This window comes from Sus scrofa, chromosome 1, assembly GCF_054392235.1.
Source record: "Sus scrofa isolate SSC_HxYL_T2T_F1_AM1 chromosome 1, Sscrofa_HxYL_maternal_Yorkshire_Landrace_v2.0, whole genome shotgun sequence".
In the NCBI taxonomy this organism is placed as follows: Eukaryota; Metazoa; Chordata; class Mammalia; order Artiodactyla; family Suidae; genus Sus; species Sus scrofa.
This window is the reverse complement of record NC_139383.1, coordinates 234091135-234106961: the sequence shown is the minus strand read 5'-3', so window position 1 is coordinate 234106961 and position 15827 is coordinate 234091135. Positions and strand designations below refer to the sequence as shown.

The following is a 15827-nucleotide window of genomic DNA, read 5'->3' as shown; positions in this document are numbered from 1 at the left end:
TCATATGTACTGCAATTACTATCAATTACCCAACACTGACTATGCCAGCATATGATTATGACAGATGTCTTTATGCCAATTCCCTCAGCATTTGAGTGCTTGCTGTGTTTTAGATACAAGTGACTCCCAATGAGTAGCATGATGCCTGCTCTCCAAGAACTGTTAAATGGTAGTAAGAAAAGCAGATGAGTGCCATAACAAAGAGATACACAAAAAGCACAAATAGCTGGAGGAGCAACTAACTCCAGACTTAAGGAAAACTAGGGAGTATTTCAGAAAGGGGAATGTTTCTTAAAAATCAGAGATGGTCACAGTTCTATGTTTTGAGCCTCTAAGTCCCTAAACCCTTATATCTCCTGGTTCATAAAAACAATGGCTGATAAATTACTGGAAGAACAAGGATTTCATATACGTATAGCATCAGGCAGAAAGTGGTCAGGCTACAAGAGAAGCGTAGAGCTAGTTTTCTGTTAGGAGAAACAGGAGGGCCATTGATTGTGTGAGTCATTTGACAAACTGGCCACAACACAGGACACTGGAAAGTCACAGGCTAAATGAACAGTATCTCCTTAATTTCTAAGAGTTGATTCATACTCGCCTCAACAGTGAGGCTATGAAGAGAATTCTGGGCTTATTTTCAGGAGTTCTTGGTTTGAATTCCAAGTCCTTTCACCAGTTGGATGCTAAGTGCCAAAAATAAGCACTTATGATAATTACATACAGACATACACACATTCAACATACACTAAAGTTTTTTTAATGATTAAATATTGTAAACATGCTAAAAGTTAAAAGTGTTGACACATATTGGGGTTCTCAGCTCTGATAGATGACTCTAAACCTGTCCTTTTTTTTTTTTTTTTTTTTTTTTTTTTTTTTTTTTTTTTTTGTCTTTTTAGGGCCACACCCATGGCACATGGAGATTCCCAGGCTAGGGATCAAATCGGAGCTACAGCTACCGGCCTACACCACAGCTCATAGCAACGCCGGATCCTTAACCCACTGAGTGAGGCCAGGGATTGAACTACATCCTTATGGATACTATTTGGGTTCTTAACCACTGAGCCAGGATGGGAACTCCAAACCTATGCATTCTGTACTCTAGTCCTGACCACTTTTAAGAAACTCAGTCTCCTCACCTAGGTAACTGTTGCCTCCTTCAACTTCTAAGCATGGATGACGGCTTCAGGGTATCTGAAAACCTCCTGAAATGGTATGCAGCACTGAATGGATGATACCATCATACAATGTGCCAAATTTAATGGGTGACTGCCTCCCTGAGCTAGGAACTTCTTTGATCCTTTAACTGCAATGAGATAGTTTTGGACACTAGGTGAGAGAGAGAAGTCCACACATTATTTTTTTCTTACTACTTTCTTCTCTACTTGCACCATTTCCAGATCTCTAACATAGGAGGAATGCTTCACAATTCTCTGATATCCAGGACACCTGAGGGGAGAGGTTCACTTTGTCTTAGGAGTGAATCCAGACAGGTTATTCCAGCCCATAACTAGTCTCCATGAAGACCCACAATGAGGAGTTCCCGTCGTGGCGCAGTGGTTAACGAATCCGACTAGGAACCATGAGGTTGCGGGTTCCATCCCTGCCCTTGCTCAGTGGGTTAACGATCCGGCGTTGCCGTGAACTGTGGTGTAGGTTGCAGAAGCGGCTTGGATCCCGCGTTGCTGTGGCCCTGGCATAGGCCGGTGGCTACAGCTCCAATTGGACCCCTAGCCTGGGAACCTCCATATGCCGCAGGAGCGGCCCAAGAAATAGCAAAAAGACAAAAAAAAAAAAAAAAAAAAAAAAAGACCCACAATGACATAAGCAAGGACCCCAAATGACAAAAAGAAAAAAAAAGCACCAGGAATTCCCATTGTAGCTCAGTGGGTTAAGAACCTGACATAGTGTCTGTGAGAATATGGGTTTGATCCCTGACCTCACTCAGTTGATTAAGGATCTGGCGTTGCAGCAAGCTGCACCATAGGTCACAGGTGCAACTCAGCTCCTGCATTGCTGTGGCTGTTGTGTAGGCCGGCAGCTCCAGCTCCATTCCATATGCTGCAGATGCACCTGTAAGAAGAAAAACAAAAAAAGCACCAAATTATGTTATCAGTTTAAGACAAATGGGAAAGGCTCCCTCTCTATTCTCTAGTAGAAATACTGAACAGAAGGAAGCATATTTTCTGTACAAAGGGCTTTTCATAAGAAGCATGCAACAGTACAGACTGTGTTAGACTGTAAAAATGGACACAAATTACCCCTGTCATTCTACCCACGCTCTTTAGTAGAGCTCACCACACACAGCCCAGACTGGCGTCTTGACTTGCTTCAGCCAGGCTTTAGTAAACATGACTCAGGCAGATATTTGAAAAGCCCTTGTTCACAGAAGCTTCCATATTCGCTGCCCTTGGGATCCCTGCCACTACTACCAAATGAACAAGCCCAGAGTGTTCTGCCACATGGTGAACAACCCATGGCCAGGGCATCCCTGACATCTCAGCTGACTGTGATCCCCATGCCAACTAGGTGAGGCCATTCTAGAACCATCCAGCCCAGCAGAACTAGCCCAGAAGAGAGAAACCACCCAGAGGGCCACAGAATAATAAGAAATAACATTTGTTATTTTAAGTCAGTATGTTTTCAGGTGGTTAGCAAAAGCTAATTGATAAAAGCATACATCCTCTTTTATGGCTATCAAATATAAATATATTATGTGTATGTGTGAATGTACTTATACATACATATATGCATGTATACTTTGTCTTCTGGAAATGGACACACAGACCTTAATAATAACTTGTTACATATTCACAATTTATTTAATCTTCTTCCAAAGGAAAGGAAAACTTCATCACCTAGCAATATCAGAATGTTTCCCAATGTTCTTCTCACAGCAGGAATATTTGTTAACTTTTTCAGAGCAATAGGTTTGGATTTTATTAGATTTTCAAAGGAGTTCATGAGCATAAAAGGGTAAGGTCCACACTTAAGGGGGGAAATTATACTATGAGGGAAGAGTATTAGAGAATGAGATGAGTTTGATTCCTGGAGAACAAGCTCTAGTTACCATCCTGACAAATGAAAAGCAGAACTATATAATGAAAAATTAAAGAACAGATTTCCCCAGAATTTTACAAATAATTCCAATGTTACTTTATTGACTTTACTATATCATCATTATTATTATACTACCATTATAAAAAATATTGATTAAACACACTCATAAGCATTATGAATTTTCACTTTACAGTGCTTGCCTACAAGATCTTCCAAGTTCTATTCATTTTCAAATATTCTTTTGCACTGTAACAGAAATTCCAGTATTTAACTCTTAATGAAATCATCTAAGCTGCATCTCAAGCCCAAAACAAATCTTTTTTTAACCATTTTTTTGAAAATTATTACAAAAGGCTATGATCTTATATCTGAATTTTTAAAATGGAAAATGGATTTGAATAAAGATTTCTCCAAGGAAGATATAAAAATGGCCAATAAGAACATGGAAAGGTGCCTCAACATCACCAACCATCAGGAAAATACAAATCAAAATCACAACAGACACCGCTTAATCAAAACAATGGAAAGTAATAGATGTTGGCAAGAATACGAAGAAATTGGAACCCTCATGCATTGCTGGTGGGAATGTAAAATACTCTAGAAAATTGTTGATCAAAAAGTTAAATACAGAGTTACCATATGACCCAGGAGTTCCACTCCTACATATATGCCCATGAGTGTTCACACAAAAACTTATACATAAATATTCAAAGCAGCATTGTTTATAAAAGCTAAAAGGCTGAAATAACCTAATGTTTTTCAACTAATTAATGGATAAACTATTGTATAGCTATACAATGTAATATCATTCAACAAAAAAATGAAGCACTGATACTTCATTCAACACAAAACTTTGAAAATATTATGCTAAGTGAAAAAAATCAGTCACAAAAGCACCATGTACTCCATGATTCCACTTATATAAAATATCCAGAATAAGTAAATCTATAGAGATAGAAAGAAGATTAGTCATTGCTTAGAAGTCAGAGATTGGGAAGGAATGGGATACGACAGTTAGTGGATACAGGTTTCTTTTGAGGGTGGTGAGAATGTTCTAAGTTGATTGTGGTGATGGTTGCACATCTCTCTGAATATACCAAAAACCACTTAATTACACACTTAATATTTTTTTTGTTGTTAGCTTTTTGTCCTTTTAGGGCCACAGCCACAGCATATGGAGGTTCCCAGGCTAGGGGTCAAATAGGAACTGTAGCCGCTGGCCTACGCCACAGCCACAGCAACGCCAGATCCAAGCCACGTCTGTGATCTACATTACGGCTCACAGCAATGCCGGCAATGCTGGATCCTTAACCTACCGAGTGAGGCCAGGGATCTAACCCACAACCTCCTGGTTCCTAGTTGGGTCTGTTTCCACTGGGCCACAACAAGAACTCCGCACTGAATTACACACTGTAAAAGGGTAAACTTTACGGTATGTGAATCATATCTCAATGAAACTGTTAAAAAAAAAAAAAAAGCTTATAATGTTAATATTTGGGAGACTGATTTACTGGGTTAGATTTTGTTTGAGGGTTTTGTTTGTTTGTTTGTTTGACTGATTTTATGGCTGCATCTGTGGCATATGTAAGTTCCCAGGCTAGGGGTTGAATTGAAGCTGCAGCTGTGGTCTATGTCACAGTCATGGCAACACCAGACACGGGCTGCATCTGCAACCACAGGCTGCAGCAATGCTGGATCCTTAACCCACTGAGAGAGGCCAGGGATCAAACCCACACCCTCACAGAGACAATGTCAGGTCTTTAATCCACTGAGCCACAATGGGAACTCCCCTGTTTAGGTTTTCCACTTTGATTTACAATGGTTACCCCATGCTTTCCCCATTACAGCTCTTTGGAGTGGGCTTCCAGCTACTGGCAAACTGCCTTGCTGCTGACTCTGAAATAAAGTTAACTTTTTGTCGGCACAGCTTTAAGACTCTTTCTGTTTTGATGGTGGCAGTGCCAGACTCTTCTATGAGCTCTCTCAGCCTGCCACCTATATGCTACATGCCATAGGAAGGACTTTCCATTTCTGTCTAGGGTCTTGGTGAATCTGGAGTTTTTCTGTACCTCTGGAGCACTGGAATTCAGGGAGTGATTTTCCTCTGTCAATAAACCAGTGAGCTGGCTGGACCCTCCTTCTTGTCTTCATCTGTCAGCTCCATATTCTAGGAGTTGGGTCTGATAACCCTCACTTCCTGTGTTAACACAAATGGATTCCCAGTATAAACCAGTGGATCTGAGATTACTCTCTATTCTAAGGTGAAGCCCTTGGCCCACTCTCAATCTCTGTTTTCTACTTCATATACTCTGGGATCTTGATTCCTACTTGAATTCAACCAGATTTGCTATACCTACTATTAGGAAGTAGCCTCTGCCTCCATCATCCTAATCTTAGTCACCAAGAATCTGCCCATTTTGCCACTTTTCTACCACCCATTTCCCTCTACAACTTGTTATTTCATATTTGTCCACCCTCTCCTTAGGTATAGGGTCACGACGCCTCCATAAACAAGTATACCAGGTGAGAACTGCAGCAAAACGATAAATTTACTCCACCCAAAGCCAGTCTCCCATAGTACCCGTGCTGATTGTTGCTATATCAAATCTGACCAGTGCTGACAGATCTGCCAATCTGTCAAAGACACAAAAACTCAGAGTTTAAAGTCCAATCTGTCAAAGACACAAAAACTCAGAGTTTAAAGTATGTCCTAGTCTACAAAATTTGGCTCAATTTTTAAGTATTAATGAAAAAAGAAATCACTGTGAAGACTAAATAAAACTTATCTGTAGACCAAATTTAATTCAAGGACCACCACTGTAATATATTTACTTTAGATCTGCCCAATGAACCTCCCACTTTCCCAGCAGCAGTGTGCATTCTGCCAAAGGGAGCTAAAGCAACAGTTCTGACATAATAACAGATAAAGGCCAAAAGAAAAATACTGAAAAAATGTGAATGCTAACTGTATAAACACACAAGAGCTAGTGTTATTTTGGTGTCTCAGCTGTAATCCTACCAAGTAGACATGTGAAACCTTTAGAAGGTAGTGTGGTCACTTTCTAAAGACCTTTTCCAGTGAGCAAATCTGAGTTTCAGTCTTTGTTGTTTCAAATGGTCTTTGATACTGGAAAGGTGAACCATCAAAGCAGTTACCTAAAGAAATCCAAGTCAACACAAAATAATTATACCTAAAGGATCCAGGTAATCTTCCCCCTCCCCCCATGCATCATTTTACTCAACTAGTTTAAATACAATCTCTCTTATTTCATTCTTTTTCTAACCAAACCAAACTGATGTCTTTTTTTGCTTTTTGTTGTTGTTGTTGTTAAGTCTTTTCTAGGGCCACTCCCTTGGCATATGGAGGTTCCCAGGCTAGGGGTCCAATGGGAGCTGCAGCCACCGGCCTACGCCAGAGCCCCAAGCTGCATCTGCAACCTACACCACAGGTCATGGCAACACCGAATCCTTAGCCCACTGAGCAAGGGCAGGGATCGAACCCGCAACCTCATAGTTTCTAGTCAGATTCGTTAACCACTGCGCCACGATGGGAACTCCAACCAAAACTGATTTCTAAGTTTGTTCTTCATGGCAGACCCAGATCATTAATGCCAAGTGGGATGTTAATCATTGTGACCATATAGAATTCCTGCTAAGGTAGGTGAATATTTTTCCTAAAAGGCATTGTTCAAAGGTAATGACATGACCATTAAGACTTTTTCCTTACAAAAAATCAAATGAGTAGAAGCTTAACATTCAGATTTGCATACTTCAAACAGCTATCCACCCTAGATATGTTAATGAATGTTACATATTTGTGTGTATATATAGATAGATAGATAGATAGATAGATAGATACTTTAAAGCAGTAAGAAATGACAGTAAAACTCTGCTGGTGAATTCTTTCTCAGCATATCCATATTTTCTGTATTAATTATCATTTCTCTACTCATGAGGCTTATAGTCTTTCCCATATTTTGCTAATCAAATTAGTCTTTATCATGAAATAGTATTTCATGAATTTCTCTTTTAAAGAAAAATAATGAGAATAAACTTAGCTTAGGCTGACCAAATAAACAACCCATCTTCAGAAAAAAAAATGAAAGTCAAATTCACCTCAAAGATGAACTAGAATTTGTTAATTACATAGTCCTGGACAACCTAATTAAACTTCTATGAGTCTCTGCTCATCTGTAAAATGGAACGGTAAATCAAAACAACTGCTAAGATTTCTTCAAATTCTAATGCTAGATGACTGGATTTTCCTTTAAACTCCTAAAGTTTTGCTAAGATTCTGTCTGCATCTCTACTATCCCACATGATCAAAAAGATTTATATTGAATAGGGAAAATACCATACTGAATGATAATCCACAAGTAGGCACCAGAAATATGTTGAAGTCTATAAATATACATTCTCCCCTCCAATATACACACACACACTCAGTCAACATTATTAAAGGGCCAGTGTTACTCAAACTTCAACCATTTATTTGAGTTTCACGTTGAACTTTTTTTTTTTTTTTTTTTTTTTTTTTGGTCTTTTAGGGCGACACTCGCGGCATATGAAGTTCCCAGGCCAGGGGTTAATCAGAGCTGTAGCCATTGGGCTATGCCACAGCCACAGTAAAGTGAGATCTGAGCCATGTCTGTGACCTACACCATAGCTCACGGCAACACTGGATCCTTAACCCACTGAACAAGCCAGGGATTGGACCTGCATCTTCATGGATGCTAGACAGATTCGTTTCCACTGAGCCATGATGGGGAACTCTGAGTTTCATGTTGAATTTGAGTACCATCTAAATTTTTATTCATTTAAAAGTGAAATTTAAAAAGATTCAGTCATACCTTAAGCAAATATGAGCTTGACTCTGTTAGCTTTACGCATTTTTCTAATAAATTTTAAAATAAATACAGTCAATAAAATAATATAAAATAAAATTACTCCAAGTACCATCTAGAACTGGGTTGTATATCCTCAATGATAAACATACTCAACTTTGGAAAGTACCAGAGTAGTTTATGAAAAGAAGGATATACCACTGGCTTAGAGTATAAGATTCTGTGTTAAAGGAACCTACTATAGTAATATTTCCGTTGCTTTTATTAGGACATAAAATCATCAACTATTACATCCATTACCTTTCGTTAGTTAGAGAATGTGATTCCATACATTATTTTAAAAAGGGGCAATAGGACTAGTGGTTAGTGAGTAGAGTTTTCGTTTTAGATATGAATTGGCATAAATCCCACTCTCATCATGCCAAGTGTTGATGCCAAATCTTTTGGAACCATTCAGGTCTGTGAACTGAGAACGACATTTTCTGTGGACTACTGAATAATCATCATCTTGACAAGGATAATCCTATGGGGGGGAAAAAAGAGAATATTAAATGACCGAAATACATAAAAAGAAGTGATATCCAAAAGTTGATCTATAATGTTAGTCTTATTATGATCAAAGGTTAATTTTCAAACAATTGATTAATTTGATCTCTCAAATTACTAACACCTCTTGTATTTGGCTATTGCATTTATAAGTACTTCTAATTCTGAAAGAAGACTCTGGTTCATGGTGTTTTTACTTATAAAATTAAAAGGATAAATTATTATAAATATAGAATTTTTCTAAACCATAAATAGAATAATTTAAATTGTATGACCATCTACATAAGATGAAAACAATTCCAATTTAACTACCATTCAACATCTTTTTTATTAATAAAAAATAAAATTTTATAATCACTCAATATAACAATATCTTGGGTTATATCTTTAATAATTGCTATCAAGTCATATTTGCCAATAAATGCCAAGCGTTAAGATTCATTCCTATGAGAAATTTACCTCAGTATAACCCAGTATAATACTTAAGGTATTTATCCTTAGAGTACTTCATAAAAGCTTGTATTGAAATAAAACAATATACTATCACTGACCATTTTCTAAAGGAAATATTGATTCTTTCAGATTATATCAAGTGTAAAGGTAGACAAGAAACACAGAGCCTTTGCATTGATTATCTAATTTCTGCTTTAAATTGGTCCTAATTTTAAAGAACTAGGACAATACTGAAATTAAATCATATAAAACATAGAAAGAACACCAAAATAATTCTTATCTTAGATTGGCTTTACTGGAAATAATTGAAAATTCTAACCATATGGTTCAACTGTAACAATCATTACAGTGTGTATTTATTTACTGAGTGCCTATTATGGGTTGAAGACAGTAGTTGAGTATTTATAACTTCTATTTCATAACAATCTCTGAAGTAGGAATTATTGTTCTTACTTTACATATAAGAAAAGATCATTAGCTTAAAAATCTCAGAAGGAGAGAATTTCAAGAATGCCAGTATTAAGTGATTCAGCCAGGGCTTTAAGCTGTCTGTCTGTAAAACATGTTATGTTTTTCAGGACCCTCATGAAATACCTGTGTCATATGGAATTTCCCAGGCTAAGGGTGGAATCAGAGCTGCAGCTGCCCACCTACACCACAGCCACAGCAACACTGGATCCAAGCCGCATCTGCAAACTATACCACAGCTCACTGCAACGCCGGATCCTTAACCCACTGAGCAAGGCCAGGGATCAAACCCTCATCCTCATGAATACCAGTCAGGTTCTTAATCCGTTGTGCCACAATGTGAACTCCTCTCATGAAATTCTTAATAATTAAAAAATTAAACCTGAAAGTTACATAATATCCATGTCACTTTCTATATAGTTTTGGGCTTTTGCTTTGTGTTGTTTTAGGTCTATTTCTTTGGGGTTGGCTTGTTTATTTTTGCTCAGGTAGTAGCCTTTAAAATAAGATTTGACAGAGATCCCACTGTGGCTCAGCAGTAAAGAACCCGACTAGTATCCATGGGGACACAGGTTTGGTCCCTGACCCTGCTCAGTGGGTTAAGGATCCAGCATTGTCATGAGCTGCAGTGTAGGTCACAGACGAGGCTCAGATCCTAAATTGTTATGGCTATGGCATAGGCTGGCAGCTCCAATTCCGATTTGCCCCTAGCCTGGGAACTTCCATATGCCACAGGTGCAGCCATAAAAAGAAAAAAAAAAAATGAGATTTGAGCATCACTGGCCAAACTACCCTCTAAGTGGGAGGCAGGATCTGCCCATTCCTACCCGCGCTGCAGTGAAACTGAGGAAAGCTTCACATGCAATGCCAATGCACTCCTTTATCATCTCCAAGAAAGAAAGGATGATTTATTTTGATGAGGTGAGTGACCAGATTAAATGCAATGTTTTAAGAAAAAGATTCTGATACAGAAGGTACTAAAAACTGAAGGTGGAAAGGACTGGATTCCAGAACTATGATTAGAATTGAATCTCTAACAACTCACACATCATCAACTGATATGGACAAAGAAAATGTGGTGTATCCACACAAAGAAAAATTATCTGGTAATAAGAGGAAAAAAATACTGATCGTTCTATAGCATAGATATTGAAAACATGCTAAATGAAAGAAGCTAAGCTGAAAGCCAGATTGCATGACTTATATAAAATGTCCAAAATAGGCAAGTGCACAGAGACAGAAGATAGCTTTGCCAGGGGATAGGGGGTTGTGGAGGAATAAGGAGTGACTATTAACGGATGTGATAACTAATTTTATGTGTCAGCTTGACTGGATCATGAGGCATCCAGGTACCTGGCTAAACATTATTTCTGAGTTGTATCTGTGAGAGTGTTTCTATATGCAAACTGTAAAGTAGTTTGCCTTCCCCAAAGCAGGTGGACATGATCCAATCTGTTGAGGGCCTGAACAGAAGAGAAAGGCAGAGAAATTAAGAATTGGCACCTTCCTGCTTCATTGCTTGAGCTGAGACATTAATCTTAATCCTGATTCTTGGTACTCTTGATTCTCAAGCCTTCAAACTCGAGAATTAAATCATTGGCTTTTCCGGGTTTTCAGCTTTGGTTTTGTTTCTGTAGAGAAACCTGACTAATAGAGTGGGTATGGGGTTCCTTTTTGGGGTGATGGAAATGTTCCAAAATTGACTGTGGTGACAAATGTGTGACCTTATAGATATATTAAAGATCACTGAATTGTATGCTTTAAAAGGATGAATTTTATGGCACATGAATTAAATTTCAATAAAGTATATCTCAGTAAAGCCATGTTATTTTTAAATAAAAATCTCTGTGGTGTAAATCCTCCCATGATGGCTGAATTTTCAAGCTACCAAGTGAGGTCATTTGTGAACACTGAGTTGGGAAAGACATGAGTACACTCACCTCATACAAACTTTAAGAGGTGACTCCAGCTCACCCTAAATCCATTTCTCCTGTTTCCTATTATGTAGTAAACATGCAATTTGTGTAGATTAATCCCCCCACCCCACCCCAACTCTCATGTCTAGGGGCAGAATCTAACTGGCCTATCAGGATAATACCACTCTACTCTCAATGACAGTAATATGTCTGGTGTTAGGCACGTGACTTGAGTTTGACCAAGCCCCTTAAAGCCATAAACTTTTCTTCAAAGGCTTGAGAGAAAAATATTTTTTCCCACTATAGGACATAAATGAGGAAGCATCTAGCTCAGGTCGCCATTGGCAGCCTGCCTACAATCAGTCTAGCATGAAACCAACACCATAAAAGGCAGATTTGAGAGTTAGTAAAAAGTATGGTGATATTGCTGTATCAATCCTTTTCTGAAGCCAGACTTTCCAAAAATTATGAGCCAATAAATTACTTTTACTGCCTGATCTGGTTTGAGTTGCTTTTTGTAAACCTACTAAAGGCATCCTAACTAATATATACCTGAATAATCTGCAGTATTGGAACACCAAGGTACTGAGAGTCAGAACAAGGAAATATGTCAAAAACAAGGGAGCTGGGCATATATATAAAAAAAATAGGAGTAAAGGCAGCAGTAAATTTGTGCCTAAGCATACACTTGGGAATTGGAAGGATACAAACATGGAACAGGTGAATAAAGAAGGTTTTAAAAAATAAGAACAAACTAATAGGAGCCAGAAGGGTGTAATTAAGAAGCTGAACAAAGTATATTTTTCAAAGTTTAATACAACAGGCACAAAATAGAATAGAAAAAAAAGCAGCTTCACCAAGAGCCACCTTAAAGGACCTTAATACTGACTGTGGTTCACACCCAAGGCCAAACTTAGATGGTGGGAACTTTGGACAAGCAAGTAATTTGGTGTACCTCTCACACCGAGTATGAGAGGGTAATCATTTCAAAATTATTACTAGTTGTCCCCTTTCAGTATGTATAACCACTCATTTTCCCAAAGGGAGATAAAAATTCATTTTAGAAAAAAATGGCAACCAAAGAGCAAAGTAATATCACCTTCTAATGCAAAATAGGATTTTTACAAAAGACAATAGCCTCATATTCCAACTTACAGTCTTGAGAATTTTAGAGTACCAATGACTGTACTCAGAGGACTCAGATCATAGATTTCTCCAAGCATGGTGAGAAAACATCCTTTGCCATTAAGTCTTAAACAAGAGCTGGAATGGATAAAAGGAAGATAGGGAAGGAGTCTGGGGAATTGTAGGAAAGCAAAAATAAGAGGAAAGCAAAGCAGGATAGCAGAAATAGTTAATGTATTTCCCAATTTTCCCATCCCTAGACTTAAATCAGACAGAATCTCATTGATCTGGACAGAGAGACGTACATTAGATAAATAAGAATAATAAAGAAAGGCATAAGGGGTCCCCTGGCCCCCCCATCCCTCATGAGAACTCTTGAAACAGGCCACCTCTCAGGCTGTCCTTTCATTTGCCTCGGGTATAACCAAACCCAAACTGGTGGAGCAGCATGGTCAGGCAGAGGAAGGCTCTGAGAATCATTAATCCTGGGCCACATTTGGCATCCTGTGGCATAAACAAGAAGCTAAAGTAGTTGCAAATCTACAGAGGGGGTTCAACTGTCAGAGCTGAACAGTGGAGCTGGGTACTGAATAGAAGTCACAGAAGGCTTCTGTCAGGTCAACAGTATCAATGGGAGTGGCAATGAGGCTGAGTCATCTCAAACACGCCATGAGGGTTTCAAGAAAGCCCAGGGAAAAAGAGTGAGAAATTGAAAAAGACTGACAGTTAACAACAGCCACAGGAATTCCTGCTGTGGCACAGTGGGTTAAGAATCCACCTGCAGAGGTTTGGGTCACTGCAGAGGCAAGGGTTTGATCACTGGCCCAGCGCAGTGGATTAAAGGATCCAGTATTGCCACTGCTATGGCATAGGTCACAGCTGTGTCTCAGATTCAATCCTTGGTACTAGAACTTCCGTATGTTGTGGGTGTGGCCACAAACAAACAAAAAACAGCCACAGATTATAGCCACTTATACCAGCAAGGAAAAGAACAACCAAATGGAAAAGGGATATCATCCCAGAGAGCAGAACAGGCAGAGACCGTCACACAGAAAACACTGCTCTTCCCCTCTGGCATCAGGATGCTAAATTAACCTCTCTTTCTATATACCTGGATGTTATCTCAGGGAAGGAGGCATTTCCTACTGCTGTATAACTGGCAGTTATACATATATAGCAGCATAGTATTAATTTCCAGATTCTCTGGGCCAGGAATTTGGAAAGGTATAGCAAAGACATCTTACTGCTTCACAATGTCTGGGGCCTCAGGTGGGAAAAACTGGAAACTGAGAGTGACTTAAGGACTGGGGCTGGAAATATCTCTCCTTCCCACTTGGTAGTTGATGCTGGTTATCTGCTAAGACATCAGCTACCTCTGTTGATGGAACAACTATACAAGTCCTCTCCTTGGGCCTGCATGGGCTTTCTTACAGCATGGTGACTGGGTTCTGATAATAATGATGACACAAAGAGAACCAGAGAAAGCTGTATTGCTTTTTATCACTATCTCAGAAGTCACATAGCATCACCTCCATCATAGTAACAGTTCACCAGGATTCTAGGGGAGGTAACATGGATTCCGCCTCTCAAGATGAAGAGTGTCAAAAATCACATTATAAGGATATGTGGGATGGTAGCATATATTATAATTATTTTGGGAAAATAACAATCTGCCACAGGGAGAAAATTTGGGTGTGTTAGGGTTCCCAAGACTACCCCTAGATTCAGTGACTTGCTAGGAGGACTCTCAAGACTCAATACATAGCTATATTGTGGCTATGATATATTACAGCAAATTGATTCAAAGAAAAAATAGCAAAGGGAAAAGGTACCTGGGCTAAAATCTAGAGGAAACCAGATGCGAACTTCTGAGACTAAAAGCCCTTTTCTGATGAATCATACATGATGCAGTTAATTCCCGTAAGCCATGAGTTGTAAAATGCTGTCTACCGGGGAAGCTCATTAGAAACTCCAAAGCCAAGATTCTTCTTGAGGGCTAGTCACACAGGTACCCTCTGCCTAGCACATACCAAAATTCCAGACTCCCAGAAGGAAAACAGGTGTTCAACATAAACCACACTGTTTGTACAAATAGTTTAAGTACTGAGCTACCCTTATTAGGGAATTCTTGTCCCTAAATGCCAGTCAAAGGCTAACCTTGTAAGCAGAACTTTTAACAGATAATAAGTCTCTCATCCCCTACTTGTAGCTCTTTTCTACAAAGAGGGGATGGGAGAGGATCTCTGAGAAAATATGAGTTTTTTCAAGCAAGATTAAATATTTCCTATAAGAACTTTTTAAATTATGGAAACAGACTAAGCTTTACGTGGATTGAAGTTAGTATTCTCTTACCAGTGATAGGTCAGGAAGAAGGCCAGTTGTCAGACATTTTTTATGCATATGTGAGAGTTAAAGATAGTTGTTATATTTTCAGCACCCTAACATAATATTTAAATACCTATTCAGTATCTATTAGGGTGGGAAGAAGTGTTTAGAAATTGTATATAGAAACAGATTTGTGAGGGAACTATATCTAATCACTTGTAATGTAACGAGAGAGGATAATGTGAAAAAAAGAATGTATGTAAATGTATCACTGGGTAACTTTGCGGTACAGCAGAAATTGGCATAACATTGTAAATAACCCATAACATTTTTTTTTTTTTTTTTAGCTTTTTAGGGCCTCACCTGCGGCATATGGAGGTTCTCAGGCTAGGGGTCAAATTGGAGCTATGGCCGCCAGCCTACACCACAGCCACAGCAACAGCAACATGGGATCTGAACCACGTCCGTGACCTACACCACAGCTCACAGCAACACTGGATCCTTAACCCACTGAGCGAGGCCAGGGGTTGAACCCGCAACCTCATGGTTACTAATAGGATTCGTTTCTGCTGCACCACAATGGGAACTCCAATGTAATAAATTTTTTTTTAAAAAAAGAAACTGATTTGTGAATTATCACAAATTATTGGCTGATCCACTTTTCTGGTGCCACACAGACCAACTTCTGACAAATTCACTTAAGATAGGAAAACCACTGCAGGCTTCTTCTGAGCCCCTCAGGTAGATGAGGGTAACTCAAAGAATGTGAAGTGTGGAGTGGGTGGGCATCAGTGCACAACAGCTTATGCAGAGCTAGACTGGAGGAGACATTTCACAGGAAGAATTTAGAGGGCTCACCAGCCTAACTAGGATAAAGAACCAAAGATATTCCATAGCTAGGAATATCTGGATGGCTAGGAGACCACTAAACAGAATTAAAAAGACATGGAGATGAGAAGGACTTGTTTTAAGAGGGAAAAGACGAGTTATTTTTCAGACATATTTAATTAGAGATGACATCAATATAAAATGTTTATTTGAAAGTCAGTGCTGTGGGACAGATGGCCTGGAGAGAAGTTAATGCCCTGTG

At 38.9% G+C, this 15827-nt stretch overlaps 1 protein-coding gene across 7 annotated transcripts in view; it reads right to left on the bottom strand.

Annotated features, from left to right (window-relative positions):
- CFAP95 (cilia and flagella associated protein 95) overlaps positions 1–15827 on the bottom strand; it is a 226112-nt gene that overhangs the window by 61681 nt on the left and 148604 nt on the right. For 3 of the 7 annotated variants that reach the window (XM_021064725.2, XM_021064735.2, XM_021064704.2), the window contains one exon: positions 8149–8427. In XM_021064725.2, coding sequence (XP_020920384.2) covers positions 8242–8427 — 186 coding nt within the window. In that variant the 3' untranslated portion in view covers positions 8149–8241. Of the gene's footprint in view, positions 1–1861; positions 2074–3132; positions 6217–8148; positions 8428–15827 lie in introns of those variants that run through there. The other 4 variants (XM_021064709.2, XM_084987642.1, XR_014822703.1 and 1 more) reach the window with 4 other exon arrangements.